At 46.0% G+C, this 18,032-nt stretch overlaps 1 protein-coding gene across 1 annotated transcript in view; it reads right to left on the bottom strand.

Moving 5' to 3' along the window:
* DHRSX (dehydrogenase/reductase (SDR family) X-linked) overlaps positions 1-18,032 on the bottom strand; it is a 216,368-nt gene that overhangs the window by 55,972 nt on the left and 142,364 nt on the right. The window contains exon 4 of the mRNA XM_011948257.1: positions 6,563-6,664. Coding sequence (XP_011803647.1) covers positions 6,563-6,664 — 102 coding nt within the window. The remainder of the gene's footprint in view (positions 1-6,562; positions 6,665-18,032) is intronic.

Below are 18,032 nucleotides of genomic sequence, written 5' to 3'. Positions count from 1 at the left end.
AGAGAGGAAGGGAGAGGGAGGGGGAGAGAGGGAGAAAGGGAGAGGGAGAGAAGAGGGGAGAAAGAGGGAGAAAGGGAGGGAGAGAGAGAAGAAAGAAGGGAGAGAGAAGAAGGGAGAAAGAGAGAGGGAGGGAGAGAGAGGGAGGGAGAGAGAGAGGGATAAAGGGAGAAAGAGGAGAGAGAAGGGGAGAGAGAGAGGGAGGGAGGAGAGAAGTAAAGAGCAAAATAGAAGAAGAGGGGACAGGGGTGGGTTGAGGAGAGAGACAGAAAAAGCAAAAGGGAGAGGAAAACCCAGACAGTGAAGAGGTAGAAAGACAGAATGACAGAGAGACAGGAGGAGAAGGAGAGAAGGAGGAGAGAGAGACAGAGAGTTAAAGAGAGAGAGAGGAGAAAAGCATTTGAGTAACTGAAAAACCACTGCTTCTCAACCCACTTTCTAGAATCTCGGGAGGGCCGTGGGAAGGACGGAGCCAGCCCAGAGAGGCGATGGGACGGACACCCTGAACATCCAGCCTTCTCTGGCAGGGAACAGCCTGCCGCAGCGTCACAGCAGACCACATCCCATGCTGCTGCCAACACCAACACTAAAAGAACATCCAAATGCCTCCTGCTCAGAGGAGGCGCCACCGGGAGAGGCAGAGGAAGCCACTACAGAACAGAAAGCTACTCTATCCACAGAGAGCAGCTTTGGAAGAGAAGCCAACAGAAGGCACGCAGAGTAACTGGTCTACACCTATGCAGACTCAAGGATCCGCTGACGACTGCATGAGCCGTGACGCGACACTTCCCGTCTTCCCAGGAGGGAGACCAGATGACTGCGGAGCCCGATTCACACAGAAAATGCCAGGTGCCCACAAAGACAGGAGATGGCTGCTCAGGTGTCTGCCCACCAAAAAGTGGGTCCTCAGTGAGGACCGCCTCCATTGCACCTCAGTCTTCTGTTGATGCAAAACTGCACACCTGGGCCTCCCCTGAATGAATCTTCCTTGACTCTCATGGGTCTTCTAGGTGCCCTGTGCCGATTTGCTCATTTCAATGAACTCACTTGAATTCATTCATTCATTTGATTTCATTCATTTGATTTCATTCATTCATTCATTTGCATCATTTGAATTCATTCATTCCTTTGAACTCATTCCTTTGCATTCATTCGTTCCTTTGAATTCATTTGTTCATTCATTTGAATTCATTCACTCATTTGAATTCATTCATTCCTTTGAATTTATTCATTCGTTCCTCTGATTTGTTCATTCATTTGAATTCAGTCATTTGAATTCATTCATTCCTTTGCATTTATTCATTCAGTCCTTTGAATTCATTCATACCTTTGAATTCATTTGTTCATTCATTCATTCATTGAAATTCACTCATATGAAATCACTGATTCATTCCTTTGAATTTTTTCATTCCTTTGAATTCATTCATTCATTCCTTTGAATTCTCTGGTTCCTTTGAATTGATTTGTTCCTTTCAATTCATTTGTTCATTCATTTGGATTCATTCATTTATTAGAATTCATTCATTTGAATTCATTTGTTCATTGCTTTGAATTCATTCATCATTTGCCTTCAGTCATTCCTCTGAATTCATTCATTCATTTGAATTCTTTCAGTCCTTCAAATTCATTCACTCATTCAAATGAATGAGTGAATGAATTGGTAAATGAAGAACTGTACCAAAAACCAGAGTCTGTAGGTCTCTGGCCAGGCAAAAATCATTGTTATTTTTCAGGGTCACCCTGTACCATGGACGTATTTCTTTAGTGGTAGGGAAAATAAGGCTTAGTAATTCTTTATCTCAGAAAGAAATTCATCCATTAGAGTTATGGGAAGATGTCTGACAAGGATAAATCTATAAATCCACTGCAGTTGTTAAAAATCTATCAATTTTCAGACATGGGGATGGGAAGCTACATAAATACAATTTTACAGTGAATAAACCACACATACTGGCTCTGCAGGAGGTCTGTTATTGAGTTATTCTTGTGCTTGATAAATCATCACGTTGCCCCTGAGCTTCCCCCAGCAGCCAGACAGAGGCAGTCAGGTTCTATTTTCAACCCGCTAGAAAATGAAAAAATATTCTACATCTGAAGTATTTCATGTTTGCAAAACCTTGACTGCTGTCTCTAAGAACAAAAAAAGAAAAGCACAAAGCGTAGCTCCTTCTTGCCTTGGAAGTCACCCTTGTTGAGCTCAGCTGGGGCTGTTTTCCATGAGACTTGAGGCATGTGATTGACTAGCAGGAGTTTTGGAGGGAAGGTTCTGGGGAAATAGTTTAGGGCAGCAGTCCCCAACCTTTTTGGCACCCGCGACCACTTTTGTGAAAGACAGTTTTCTGAACAGAGATGGTGGAGGTGGGGTTGGGGGATGGCTTTGGGATGATTCAGGTGCATGACATTTATTGTACATTTTATTTGTATTAGTATTACATTGTACTATACAATGAAATAATTCTGTAAGTCACCGTCATATAGAATCACCGGGAGCCCCGAGCTTGTTTTCCTGTGACTAGACAGTCCCATCTGGGGGTGATGGCAGACAGTGACAGATCATCAGGAATCAGATTCTCATAAGGAGCATCAACCTAGATCCCTCACATGTGCAGATCATCGGGCATTAGATTTTTATAAGGAGTGCACAACCGACGTCCCTCTCAGGCACCGTTTACAGTAGGGTTTGCGCTCCTATGAGAATCTAATGCTGTTACGGATCTGACAGGAGGCAGAGCTCAGGAGAGCCACAGCCTGGGCAACCTCTTGAACCATGTACGACAAAAAGATAGAAGGAAGAAAGCGCAAAGTATCATTTCAAGCCATCACCTTGTAACAGATGGATTCTCAGGATCATCTCCTGGAAATGCGGTTCTGAGCAGCACAGGCTGGGGCATTCCAGGGAGGCGTGTGACATGGAAGGCAATCTTCCCTGTACTTTACGTGACTGTGCTGTCACATTGCAAGAGCTGTGTTTTGTAAGGCAGGACACTGCACACAATGAGTGTATCGACCCAATGTTTGTTTCCTGTGCTAGAGTATGGTTTCCATGAGGTCAACAATCTTGTTTACTGTATTTTCCCTGCAAGTGAAGTATGTGATGGGCAGAGTCGGCAGGTATGGCAGGTTAAATAATGCACACCCCAAGATGTCCAGGTCCACATTATCCATCTGGTAGACAGAATCATGACCCCCAAAATGCCCATATGGTAATCCCCATGTGGGAGACAGAATAATGACCCCAGAGACGTTCATATGCTAATCCCCACGTGGGAGACAGAATAATGACCCCAAAGATGTCCATGTCCTAATCCCATGTGGAAGACATAATAATGGCCCTGAAGATGTCCACATCCTAATCCCCACGTGGGAGACAGAATAATGGCCCCGAAGATGTCCACGTCCTAATCCCCATGTGGGAGACAGAATAATGGCCCCGAAGATGTCCACGTCCTAATCCCCATGTGGGAGACAGAATAATGGCCCCAAAGATGTCCACGTCCTAATCCTCATGTGGGAGACAGAATAATGGCCCCAAAGATGTCCATGTCCTAATCCCCATGTGGTAGACAGAATAATGGCCCCAAAGATGACCACGTCCTAATCCCCATGTGGGAGACAGAGCAATGGCCCCAAAGATGTCCACATCCGAATCCTCATGTGGGAGACAGAATAATGGCCCCAAAGATGTTCACATCCTAATCCTCATGTGGGAGACAAAATAATGGCCCCAAAGATGTCCACATCCTAATCCCATGTGGGAGACAAAATAATAATGTCCCCAAAGATGGTGTTAGCCTGTATCCACTGTCACGGTGGTGGCTGAGTGATGGAGTATACGCTGGTGAGCCTGTGTCAGCTGGTGTTAGCCTGTATCCACTGTCACGGTGGTGGCTGAGTGATGGCATATACACTGGTGAGCCTGTGTCAGCTGGTGTTAGCCTGTATCCACTGTCATGGTGGTGGCTGAGTGATGGAGTATACGCTGGTGAGCCTGTGTCAGCTGGTGTTAGCCGTATCCACTGTCACAGTGGTGGCTGAGTGATGCAGTATACGCTGGTGAGCCTGTGTCAGCTGGTGTTAGCCTGTATCCACTGTCACAGATGTGGTTCATATACTCATTGCTCAGTAAAATTCCGTTCCCCCAGAAAAGAGTAAGATTCCGCTGGAGAAACATATCATATCTGAGATTCCTAATTTTTTTTTTTTTTTTGAGATGGAGTCTTGCTCTGTTGCCCAGGCAGGCGTGCAATGGCATGATCTCGGCTCACTGCAGCCTCCACCTCCCGGGTTCAAGTGATTCTCCTGCCTCAGCCTCCTGAGTAGCTGGGACTACAAGCACCCGCCACCACACCCGGCTAATTTTTATATTTTTAGTAGAGACAGGGTTTCACTATGTTGTCCAAGCTGGTCTTGAACTCCTGACCTCGTGATCCATCTGCCTCTGCCTCCTAAAGTGCTGGGATGACAGGTGTGAGCCGCCGCACCCGGCCTGAGATTCCTAGTTTTTTCTGCTTACTGGTGGATGCAAGGCCATAGCAAATGGATGGAAGTAGTTGAAGAAAAGTCCCTAAGAGGATAGACGTTTCTGTTTTTCTGTGTCTCTGCACAAGGGCACCATGTCAGTCATGCATGTCCATTTCCAACTGCTCTGTGATAAACTGCTCCCATTACTAATGAGTAAGAATGGTACATACAATGAAGAAATGAGACGTTGAGTTGCATAGGATCTCCACAGTCCCTCTAACTGGTCTCCACATTTGGTGACTTATAATGCTACAATTCTCATCACTTAAAATACGGATGGGTCTTCAGCAAAGGAAGTCCACACCCAGTGCTGAGACAGAAGATTCCAAATGGGTGTTGACTGGGAAATCACTGACTCCTGCATAGAAACTTAAGATCCCACCAGGATGGCGAATCTGAAAAGTGTTATTAACCTCCAAGGAGAAGACACAGAAAGTTAAAATCATTCCGGACCTTCCAACAACAGCCACTAGCATTGATCATACGATGCTTCTTACCAGGCTAAGTACATGGAAATGGTGTTGTCTGTAGCTATTTGAGTGGCACTCGCACATCATAGCTATGTCTGCACATATTTTTATGCATAATTACATATACATCATACATCAAATACATATACAAATACAGATGCACTCGCACGTCATAGCTATGTCTGTACATGTTTTAATGCATAAACTGGCGTCACACTCTATGTATAGTTTTATATCCCATGCTTCTCCTTTAAACTGTAGCATAATAATTTCCAATTAAACAACTGGGTTGAGGGGAAGCGTGGATATCTCATCCACTTTCCTATCCTCCGATCCCATTAATGTTATAAGAAAACACAAAACACATCAAGACAAAGAGGAAAAAAAAAATTAGATGGAAGCTACCACATCTTGGCAGCTGGAAACAGACAGGTGTTACAACTTTAGCACACAGAATAAGGTTTTCTCCCTCCTTGCAGACACATCCATATCCTCATCTCCAGAATTCACGACAACAGTACCTCAGAAAGCAAAAGGGGTTTTGCAGAATTAAGAATGTTTAATGGTCTAGGTGGGTAACTGAGTAATTACACTGGGTCATCCCAAGACCCTTTTGGTGATTTTTTCATCTGCCACCTAAAGTATCAATAACTTGATAAATATTTCATGTATTTGAAAGGAATGTGCTGTCTCAGGCTCACTGTTTGACTTACATCTGTCCTATCCACTGTATTCCTGTCACTATTTCCTCTCTAAATTTCCATCTGGTCTCCATCTGTGAAAGGGATGTGTTCAATTCTACTAGCACACATGTTTTTTGGTGTATTTCTGAGAACTTGAGTTCTATGTATTTACTTCGTGTGGAGATGTCAATAACTGCAACTCCTCAGTGTGGAGGGTTCAGGTTAACTTTTATAAAAAATAAAATGGACTGTAGCAGGGGACGAGAGTAACGGGCATCAGCATTGCGAGAAATACTAAGTGTTGCAATGACCTGAAGAGCTCAGCGTAGCTCAAAGAAGGGCTCAAGGTCAACAGTAAGTGTTGCAATGACCTTAAGAGCTCAGCGTGGCTCAAAGAAGGGCTCAAGATCAAGGGTGGTTTGTGTTGAAGATTGGCAGATGGGCAGACTGACGATGGGGAAGGGGAGACATTGACTCCACCTGTCTGGGTAAGGATGTTGAACAGGGGGTAAAATCAAGAGATAAACGATAATGAGCTTCTAGAGCCCAAATCATGAGTCTCGGGGGAGTGTGGTGATGATTTTGTAAGATAACATTTGGGAAAACGCCAACCCTTAGCATGTGCGTAATACACTTTAGTCAAAGTGGACAAGGGAACGTGTCAGCTCCATACAACACGTTATCCGGTTACCATTAATTAAAAGTAACATGCTAACAAGAATGACGGTCCTCCAAAGCCATCTGTGAAATGAAGCAGTGACTACAAATAGCAGGTATGTGCAATAATTTCCATGGGTATCCTGTTTTGCTCAGACACTTCTCTCACATGAAAGCTAGAGTTCCCGTCATTCAAATTAATCCCTGGCTTGCAGCAAGTTCACCAGGACTCACCATTGTTGATCAGAACATGGAGAGGAATCTTCTTCATCTTGAACTTCTGGACAAACTCCCGGATGGACATCATGGAAGCCAGGTCACAGTATAAAAATTCCACTGGAAAAGGACAACCACAAAAAATACCTGGTTACCTTCCAACCTATTTCAGAGATGAAGGAAATTTCTAAACAGGTCCATTTCAATTTCACCTGGGAAGTCACACTCTTTTTTTCTTTTCTTTTTGAGACAGAGTCTCGCTCTGTTGCCAGACTGGAGTGCAGTGGCATGATCTCAGCTCACTGCAGCCCCTGCCTCCCGGGTTCCAGCGATTCTCCTGCCTCAGCCTCCCGGGTAGCTGGGATTACAGGCGTATGCTACCACATCTGGCTAATTTTTATATTTTTGTATTTTTTTTTCTTTTTTTTTTTTGAGATGGAGTCTCGCTCTGTCACCCAGGCTGGAGTGCAGTGGTCGGATCTCAGCTCACTGATTTTTTTTTTTTTTTAGTAGAGACAGTGTTTCACCATGTTGGCCAGGCTGGTCTCAAACTCTTGACCTCAGGTGATCCGCCCTCCTCAGCCTCCCACAGTGCTGGGATGACAGGCGTGAGTCACCGTGACCGGCCAGGAAGCAACAGTGAATTGAACATGTCAGTAGGGTACAATGAGATTATACTCTAGGGAGATCCTCACTGAGTCACACCCTTGTATAGTCCCCTTCCCTTGAGTCTGTGGGGGAACTGTCCTTCTCCTCCTGACCTTGACGTGAGCTGATGTTTTGTGAGAACACCGTGGTGCCAGAACCTGGGCATGGCCTCTCTAGGAGCTGGGAGCAGTCCCTGGCCAAAAGTCAGCAAGATACTCAGATCCCCAGACCTACAGCTTCCAGGAATTGGATTCTGCGTAGAACCGTGTAAACTTCAAAGAAGATCCTGAGCTCCAGAGAGGACCTCAGACCAGGTGACACTTTGGGGGTAGCCCTAGTGAGACCCAGAAGGGAGAATGCAGTTACACCTGCCTAGATTCCTGATGCACAGCAGCTGTGGGATAGTAAGTATGAGTCCTTCCAGGCTGCTGAGTCTGTGGGTGATTTTGTTACACAGCATATGGAGCTGATACACAAAATGACTCAGAAGCAAGGACTTCCTTCTTCTGCAGGAGAAGAATATAGAATATAGAATTTTATATAATAATTAAAGAGGAAGCAATTTTTGCATCCCCTGCTGTAGACAGTAAGTATGAGATCTTCCAGGCTGCTGAGTCTGTGGGCTATTTTGTTACACAGCATATGTAGCTGATACACAAAATGACTCAGAAGCAAGGACTTCCTTCTTCTGCAGGAGAATAATAAAAGAAGGCATTTTATTTTTTATTACATTTATGTTTTTGGAGACAGGGTCTCACTATGTCCCCATGGCTGGTGTCAAACTCTTAAGCTCTAGTGAGTCTCCCATGTCAGCCTCCCAAAGTGTTGGATTACAGGCATGAGCAGCTGTGTCTGGCCAAAGATGACATTTTTAAGCGAGTGAATGACTTAGGGACAGCTTTATAACATCACACATGTAGAGAGGTAGACTTATGTCTATTGTATCCAGTATACCAATTTCACTCTTTATTTCCTCTGTAAATTCCCAGTGGGTCTCCATCTCTGAAAGTGATGTGTTCGATTGTGTTAAAGCTTTTTTTTTTTTTTTTTTTCCAGAAGGACTGATGTTTTGGAGGGAGAGGAACTAGAAGGAAAAGCAAATTCACAGGTATATACATTCTGCAAGGTCCATGGGTTCAAGGAGGTTGGGAGAACAATGCCACAACCTAAAGTCAGACACAACGAAATGCATCAAAACTAGCTATTACTTGCAGCAGAGACAGCAGATCTCTGAGGGCAGAAGCTCGTTCCATTACACTGAGATGGGAAGACAATTTCCAGTGGGAGGCGGGAAGTATGGGGGACACTGCCAGGGAGTTCCGAAAGGTGAGGATTGGGAATGGTGTGAGGTGGAAGGGCAAATCAACGCATGTGTGCAGAGGTCGGAGGCAGCAGTCCTCAGGGAGGGAGTGAGCAGAGGCTGGTTCTAGGGTGGCCGAGAAGAGAACAGGCTTGCTCTGCAGCTGCTGGTAGTCAGTGTTATTTACAGCCTGCTCACTGGGGCACCTCCTAGGGGAAAAGCATCACTGTAAAAGAACTGTTAGTATTTTTATGAAGGCCACATAACTTTCAGAGGATGAGCAGTGTGAGTGCGTGTTGGGGGGAAGGGTCTGCCTGTGCCCCCCATGTCTGCGCTGACGTGTGAAACGCCAGCAAGCAATTTTAGGACATACACACCTTGCTTAATAAGCTCCATGAGCCTTACTCCCCAAAACTATTACTGGAATGGTCATCATCATTCCAAAATGAAATGAATCTTCACTCACCATCAGAGAGAGAGAGAGAGAGAGAGAGAGAGAGAGAGGAGAAGAGAGAGAGAGGGAGAGTGACAATGAAAAAGAAAGAGACAGATAGAGAGAAGCAGAGAGAGACAGAGAGAAAGGCAAAGACAGAAAGAGAGAAAAGGAGGGAGAAAACATAGAGACATGCAGACAAAGAGACACAGTAAGAGAGAGAAACAGAAAAAGAGAGAGGGAGAGAGAAAAAAAGGCCAAGAGAGAGAGGCAGACAGATAGACACAAAGAAAGAAGCCAGGCACCATGGCTCATGCGTGTAGTGCCAGCACTTTGGGATGCTGAGGCGAGCAGATAACGTGAGGTCAGGAGTTTGAGACTAGTCTGGCTAACGTGGTGAAACCCCATCTCTACTAAAAATACAAAAATTAGCCAGGTGTGGTGGCGGGCAACCGTAATCTCAGCACTTTGGGAGGCCGAGGTGGGTGGAGGTCAGGAGTTCGAGACCAGCCTGGCCAACATGGTAAAACTCTGTCTCTACTAAAAATATAAAAATTAGGCAGGCATGATGGTGCACACCTGTAATCCCAGCTACTTGGGAGGCTGAGGCAGGAGAATCGCTTGAACCCGGGAGGTGGAGGTTGGATCGCACCACTGCACTCCAGTCTGGGTGACAGAGCAAGACTCCGTATCAAAAAAAAAAAAGAAAAAGAAAAAAGAAACAGAGACAGAAAGAGGCAAAGAGAGGGAGAGAAAGAGACAGAAACGGAGAGACACAGGGAGATAGAGAAAAGGAGACACAGAAAGAGACAGAGAGAGACAGAGAAAAAGACAGGGAATGAGAGAAGGGGAGAGAGAAACGGAGGAAGAAAAAGAGGGCACACAGAAAAAGAAAGAGAATGAGAGAGACACAGACAGTGTGTGTGTTAGTTTCACATTCCTGATTGTATAAGGGGAAGAACAGGAGATGGAGAGGATGTGGAGAAATAGGAACATTTTACACTGTTGTTGGGAGTGTAAATTAGTTCCACCATTGTGGAAGACAGTGCGATGCCTCAAGGATCTAGAACTAGAAATACCATTTGACCCAGCAATCCCATTACTGGGTATATACCCAAAGGATTACAAATCATTCTACTATAAAGACACACGCACATGTATGTTTACTGCAGCACTGTTCACAATAGCAAAGACTTGGAACCAACCCAAATGCCCATCAATCATAGACTGGATAAAGAAAATGTGGCACATAGACACCATGGAATACTAGGCAGCCATTAAAAAGGATGAGTTCACGTCCTTTCCAGGGACATGGATGAAGCTGGAAACCGTCATTCTTAGCAAACTAACACAGGAACAGAAAACCGAACACCACATGTTCTCACTTATCAGTGGGAGCTGAACAATGAGAACACATGGACACAGGGAGGGGAACATGAAACACCAGGGCCTGCTGGGGGCTGGGGGACGAGGGCAGGGAGAGCCTTAGGACAAATATCTAATGCATGCGGGACTTAAAACTTAGATGATGGGTTGATGGGTGCTGCAAACCACCATGGCACGTGTATACCTGTGTAACAAACCTGCACATTCTGGACATGTATCCCAGAACTTAATAATAATAAATAAAATAATAATAAAAAAAAGAAGAAAAGGAAATGCTATCTGGATTACTTTGACACAACATAACTTTCTAAAGCACGTCATTCTGGGTAAAACATTATCAGGTTGTTAGGCAGCGCTACCGAGTCTGTGCTATTTTGTTACACAGCCTATGCAACTAATACAAAATGACTCAGAAGCAAGGATTTCCTTCTTCTGCAGTAGAATAATAACAGTGGGCTTGTACTTGCTTGTATTTATTGCTTGTATTTTCGTGCAGTTCCTGCATTTTGCAATACCGAAGCACAAAGCTGGGGCACATACGCACATTTGTTTTGATTCTTACTGAAGACCATAAATAGTTCCCTTCCTCCCATACGTAGCCCATTCTCTTGACTTTACTTTTCCGGGATGGACTGTGGGGTTCTCACCAAAAGATGCTTGTGTGCCTCACTTGGGGATCGTAAGGGCAAATGTGTCACCTCCTTCAGGAAGTTTTCCTGAACCCCAAGCCACGCCGGGCATCCCTAGATCTGGCTTCCTTGGTTGCCACGAAAGTGCCCGTCATTGCACCTCCTCAGTTGCATAACCAGTATGTTTTGAAGCATGTCTCATTCACACTGGATGCGATGTAACTTCGGAACACAGACTGAAATGATGCACCTTTGAGTGTCTGGGGCTGGGCTTTCTGGGCACACCCAGAAAAAAACAGCAGAAGAGGTAAAAGGAAGGTGTATGGGAGCTTGGGCCACATCCTCTGCTGGTGCTCTGCCATATGCCAGCTTCTGCCCCCAAGACGGGGAAGGAAAGGAGAGGGAAAAGGTAAAAAGAAGAAAAGGTGAGAAAGGTGAAGTGAAAATATCACCTTGGAGCAAAAATGTGTTCTTGGAGAAAGAGGAAATGCATAGACTCTAAGCAGATAGGAACAGGACCCAGGCAGATAGACCCCAGGCAGACAGAACAGGACCCAGGCACACAGACCCCAGGGAGACAGGAACAGGACCCAGGCAGGCAGTACAAGCTGTGAGCATCGTCTTGGGAATATGCAAATATGTTTGTGCTGAATTACTTTCCTCTTTAAAATTATTTATGCATTTATTGAGATAGGGTCTCGTTCTGTCACCCAGGATGGAGTGCAGAGGTGTGACCTCGGCTCACTGCAGCCTCCCCCTCCCGGATTCAAGCGATTGTCCTGCCTCAGCCTCCCGAGTAGCTGGGACCACAGGTGCGGAGCAGCACGCCTGGCTAATATTTGTATTTGTTGTAGAGATGGGATTTTGCCATGTTGCCCAAGCTGGCCTGGAATTCCTGGGTTCAAGCGATCCGCCTGCCTTGGCCTCTCAAAGTGCTGGGATTACCATCGTAAGCAACCTCGCCTGGCCATCCTTTCCTAAGGTAGGAAGAACATGGTAGGCTAAATTATGGTATCCTCCACTCCGTCCCTAAAAATATCCTGATCCTAACCTCTAGAACCTGTGAAAAGATCACCTTGTATGAAAATAGGGTGTTTAGACATTAAAGATTTTAAAGTGAGGAGATTATCCTGTATTAGCCTAAATACAATGACAAAGATTTTTGGTTTTTGTTGGTTAGCTTTTACAGAGACAGGGGTCTCTCTCTGTTGCCAAGGTAGGTCTCGAACTCCTGGCCTTGTTATCATACTGCTGCCTAAAATGCTGGGATGACATGCGTGCGGGACTGCACCCAGATGAGGGTTTTGTTTGTTTATTTTTTGACAGAGTCTTGCTCTGTCACCCAAGCTGGAGTAAAATGGCGTGATCTTGGCTGACTGCAACCTCCGCCTCCCAAATTCAAGTGATTCTCCCTTCCTCAGTCTCCCGAGTAGCTGGGATTATGGGCACCTGCCACCACGCCCGGCTAATTTTCGTATTTTTAGTAGAGACAGGGGTTCACCATGTTGGCCAGGCTGGTCTCGAACTCCTGACCTCAGGTGATCCACCCACCTGGGCCTCCCAAAGTGCTGGGATGTCAGGCATGAGCCACCGCGCCCAACCTGGGGTTTTTACAAGAAGGAGACAGAGGGATGCTTGAGACAGATGAGAGAAAATGATGATAAGACAGAGGCCAAGACTGGAGTGATGCAGCCACAAGCCCTGGGATGTCTGGAGCCCTCAGGAGCTGGGAAAGGCCAAAAGGCTGGTGCCCTAGAGCGTCCCGACAGAGCTCAGCCCCGAGACACCCTGGATTTAACCCTTTGTCCTCCAGACCTGGGAGAGGATAGATTTCTATTGTGCAAGTTCCCCAGTTTTGGGGTGTTTTTTTTTTAGTTCAATATGATTTTATTTAAAAATGTGTACAGTTGAAAGAGGGATCTGGTCTTTTATTTAAAAAAAAAAAAAACTGTTTTCACAGTATATATTTGGCCATTTTAGCTCTGTAGTGAATAATAACAGAAAAGGAAGTTTCTGTTCAAGGTCCTCACTCCAGCACACTCAGCCAGGTTGCTTGGCAAGATGACACATTTCCAGGTCTGAAGCTCACAGCCAATCCTCTCACCCAAGCGGAACACCAATTCTCCTCCAGGCGCGCGCACGCGCACACACACACACACACACACATACACACACACACGAGGTCTTATTTTCACTGCTCTACAGGGCCCTGAGAATCTTTAATTTTAAAGCTGAGAAAAACGTGGAAGGATTCCTTAACTCATTGCGACAAAACCAACTACCTTTTAACTCTTAACAATTGCAAGTATAAAGTACTTAATGGAACGAGTCAAATGCTAAACAATTAGGTCAAGTCACATGCTTGAATATTTTAAAATGTCATTTAAAACTTATTGAGAGAAGAGAAGATGTGCTTTTTACAGTAACCCTAAGGAAGTCACACAGAAGAAAAATCTTAACCCTAATGGAGTGTAAATCCTTGGCAACAAATGCCTCTGTGACTGTGATTCGGACAGTGAGACGCTATCATATGAAGAGCGGAGATTCACGCAGCTGCTATGTCTGAGGCCCGTTTCGGCACCTAGCGTGGCAAATGACACCCACACAGCCTGTAGCCCTCACACCGGAGCCTCCCGTGGAGAAAGCGACTCTACAATTCTAAGCATTGCTCTTGACGCCGCAAATAACTCATCCAACTTTTCTTTTATTTGCAACTCAGTGACAGACGGCAAACCCTGAGACTCATGAAGGTAACCTCATCTGGCTGGGTGTGTTGGCGGGCCCCTGTCATCCCAGCACTTTGGGAGGCTGAGGTGGGTGGATCATCTGAGGTCAGGAGTTCGAGACCAGCCTGGCCAACATGGCGAAACCCCCCCCCTACTAAAAATACAAAAATTAGCCGGGTGTGGTGGTGGGTGCCTGTCATCCCAGCTGCTCAGGAGGCTGAGGCAGGAGAATTGTTTGAACCTGGGAGGTGGAGGCTGCAGTGAGCCGAGCTTGCGCCACTGCACTCCAGCCTGGGCAACAAGGCAAGATTATGTCTCAGGAAAAAAAAAAAGATAACGTCATCCACAGAAGAATTTCTAACATCTAAAGGGGTTTCCTGCGGGCAAATCAGAAATACAGATTTCTGAAATTTATGCTACCCAAGAGAGGAAGTCAACTGGAAAGATAAGGAGGCACGTGTTGATCAATAGGGATCAAGATGAAAAAAAAATTCCTTTTCTTTGGAGTTCTGGCAAAGCTGCTTTGGGAGGAACTGAATGACCCCTTCCTTTCTTCTTTGCGACAGATAGAGAGCATTGTTATGGAACGAACTGTACCCCCCTAAAAACCCTGTTGTCTGAAACTCTGGCAAACCTCCTGGTTTGGAGGAATGGAATAGCGCCTTCATTTTTTCTTTGCAATAGATACAGGACATCGTTACAGACTGAACCGTGCCCTCCCTCACTCATCATCAGAGCCCTTAAACCTCCATGATGACTTGATTTGCAGACAGGGCCTGTAGGAGCTCATGAGGGTGAGGCCCTCATCCAACAGGACTGGTGTTCTTACCATCAGAGAAACAGACGCAGGTGTGACGGTTACTACCGAGTGTCAACCTGATGGGATTTCGAAGGACGCAACGTATTGATCCTGGGTGTGCCTGGGGGGTGCGGTGCCTGACAAACAAGCTGAACATTTGAGTCAGTGGGCTGGGAAAGGCAGACCCCACCCTTCGTCGGGATGGGTACCATCTTATCGGCTGCCAGCACGGTCAGAATAAAACGCAGGCAAAAGACTGTGACAAGGTTCGACTGGCTTAGCCTCCCAGCTTACAGCTTTCTCCTGTGCTGGAGGCTTCCTGCCCTCAAAAATTGGACTCCAAGTTCTTCAGCTTTAGGCCTGGGGCTGGCTTCCTTGCTCCTCAGCTTGCAGACAGCGTATCGTAGGACCTAGTGATTCTGTGAGTTAATGCTGAATAAACCCCCCTTTATATATAGCTATTGATCCTGCTAGTTCTATCCCTCTAGAGAACCCAGGCCTATAATACAGGGTGCATCCCTCACCCCCTACATCTATCACCGTGCTGCCTCAGTTGATAGGAAAGCAGAAGGAGCCCCTTTTTAATGTTTCATTTTATTAAGTATGCAATTACCCACTGCCCAAACTCATGTTGATTTCAAAAACTGTCCCTTTAAAGCATGTGGACAGGGTGACAATTCATAGCAGGTGACAAAAATGTTTTACAAATAATATCCATGGAAACAGAAGGTGTTACCGTCTGCAGAATGCAGCCCAAATATTCAGAAGATTTGTATCACTCTAAGTTCTCATGCTAGTAAGAAATAAAAAAGCAGGCTGGGAGCGGTGGCTCACGCCTGTCATCCCAGGACTTTGGGAGGCTGAGGCAGGCGGATCACCTGAGGTCAGGAGTTTGAGACCAGCTTGGCCAACATGGCAAAATCCTGCCTCTACTAAAAATATAAAAATTAGCCAGGGGTGGTGGCGCAGGCCTGTAGTCCCAGCTACTTGGCAGACTGAGGCAGGGGAATCGCTTAGAACCTGGGAGGCAGAGGTTGCAGTGAGCCAAGATCACACCACTGCACTCCAGCCTGGCGACAGCGCCAGACACCGTCTCAAAAAAAAAAAAAAAAAAAAAAGCTGGGTAAATACATGAATCATTAGATATTAGCCTTTCTTTGCTGAGCCTTGCACATTTCCACGAGGTGTCTCTCTGGAAGCAGGTGAGGAGACTACCAGACCGTGTGCAAACACAGACGCAGGTGTGGTCTTATGGTTACACGGAGCAGAGATGAGAGTGACAGGCCAGGACGTGCCATTCTGCGCATTCTGGTCTTTGTATGATCATGGCTGGTCGCACTGCAGGAGCCCTCCAGGTCTTTTCACCTAGTTCTTTGTTGTTGTTTGCGATGGACTTACACCCTGTAGCTCAGGCTGAAGTGCGGTGGTGCGATCTCGGCTCACTGCAACCCCCGGCTCCTGGGTTCAAGCGATTCTCCTGCCTCAGCCTCCTGAGTAGCTGGGACTACAGGTACATGCTATCATGCCCCGCTAATCTGTGTGTTTTTAGTAGAGACAGGGTTTCACCATGTTGCCCAGGCTGGTCTCGAACTCCTGACCTTGTGATATGCCTGCCTCGGCCTTCCAAAGTGCTGGGATTATAGGTGTGAACCACCTCGCCCAGCCTCATCTAGCTCTTGATAACATACTCAGATCCACCCCTGGGGTCCCAGGTCCCCTGAACAGAGGTGGTCATGGCTCCCGTAACACAAGAACTGGTGCTTTCTGCAACACATACCTCAGGTGGAGACACATTGATTAGGTTTTGTTGTATCGTGGCTGATCTAGGACAATAAATACCACAACACCCAAGAGTCAGCCAAACGTGGAGGCCAGAAGTCCATATTTTGAAATATACACTTTAACGTTCTCTTGGAAGGCAAGTTTTAAGGTAATATAACAGCTTCCTCATCATGGAGAATGAAGCCCATCTGCGTCAAGTCACCAGGCCATCAAGGAAAAGGAAGAAGTACTTTCAATATTTTTCTTAGAGAAATACAGTTGGATGGGCAGGTGCAGCGGCTCACATCTGTTATCCCAGCACTTTGGGAAGCCGAGGCTCCTGACTTGTGCTCAGGAGCTCGGGACCAGCCTGGCCAACATGGTGAAACCTCGTCTCTACTAAAAATACAAAAATTAGCTGGGCGTGGGGGCAGGCACCCGAAATCCCAGCTACTTGGATGGTTGAGGCAGGAGAATTGCTTACACCCAGGAGGTGGAGGCTGCAGTGAGCTGAGATCGCACCACTGCACTCCAGCCTGGGCGACAGAGCTAGACTGTCTCAAAAAAATAAACGAATAAAGTAATATATTGATTGGATGGTATGATGGTATGCACACTCCTGAATCAGACGGCTGCCACTCTCTGAACAGTTACACCCAGGTGGTGGAGGCTGCAGTGAGCTGAGATCGCACCACTGCACTCCAGCCTGGGCGACAGAGCTAGACTGTCTCAAAAAAATAAACGAATAAAGTAATATATTGATTGGATGGTATGATGGTATGCACACTCCTGAATCAGACGGCTGCCACTCTCTGAACAGTTACTGCAAGCTGTCTGTGGTGAGACATGTTCAGAAATTGAAAGGAAATGTTTAGAAACTTAAAAAAAAAATAATGACAGTCATTTCAGCTTCGCTCAATCCAATGACTTTAAAAACACACACTGAGAGCTTCTGGTTGGCACGTTTCTTAAACGCATTTTTTTTTAGTAATTCATTTTTATTGTATCTACGCCAGTTATCAATCTGCTGCAGACTAGGGGAGAGGCAGTTTTGCCACGGAGAGTTTGAAAGCGCTGTTTCTGAGCACAGCGTCATCTGGACACAAATTCCTGATGTACTGCTGTCATTTTCTGCAAAAACACTTGTGGGGATGTAAGAAAGGGGAAAACCCACACTACTGCTAAGAACTGAAACCAATGATCAAAGGATGGGTAAATGCACACACTGAGCTTCTGAAAACAGCAGTGTGATTGGATTTTTTTTTTTTTTAATTGTAAGACGCATTTTTCTTGCTCCTTGAGAAAAAAGGCTTATAGCCACTAGCAGCATGAGCATCGCCATTCTACTTGAGACCACTGGCTTGTGAGGCAGTGACATAGTCGGATCTGTGTCCCCACCCAAATGTCATGTTGAATTGTAATCCCCAGTGTGGGCGGAAGGGCCTGGGGGGAGGTGATTGGATCATGGAGGTGGATTTCTCATGAATGGGTTAGCACCATCCCCTTGGTGCGCTTCTTCCGATAGTGAATGAGTTCCCTCAAGATCTCACTGTTTAAAAGCATGCAGCACCTCCCCTCCACTCTCGCTCCTGCTCTGGCCACGTAAGACACACCATGGCCAGAGCAGGAGCCACCTGCCGGTTTCCACTTCACCTTCCACCATGACTGTCAGTTTCCTGAGGCCTCCCCAGAAGCGGAAGCTGCTCTGCTTCCTGTACAGCTTGCAGAACCATGAGCCAACTAAACCTCTTTTCTTTATAAATCATCCAGTCTCAGGTATTTCTTTATAGCAGTGCAAGAACAGAC

Source organism: Colobus angolensis, unplaced genomic scaffold (genome assembly GCF_000951035.1).
Source record: "Colobus angolensis palliatus isolate OR3802 unplaced genomic scaffold, Cang.pa_1.0 Scaffold277, whole genome shotgun sequence".
In the NCBI taxonomy this organism is placed as follows: Eukaryota; Metazoa; Chordata; class Mammalia; order Primates; family Cercopithecidae; genus Colobus; species Colobus angolensis.
The sequence above is the reverse complement of the archived record's forward strand: the minus strand, read 5'-3'. Positions and strand labels throughout refer to the sequence as shown.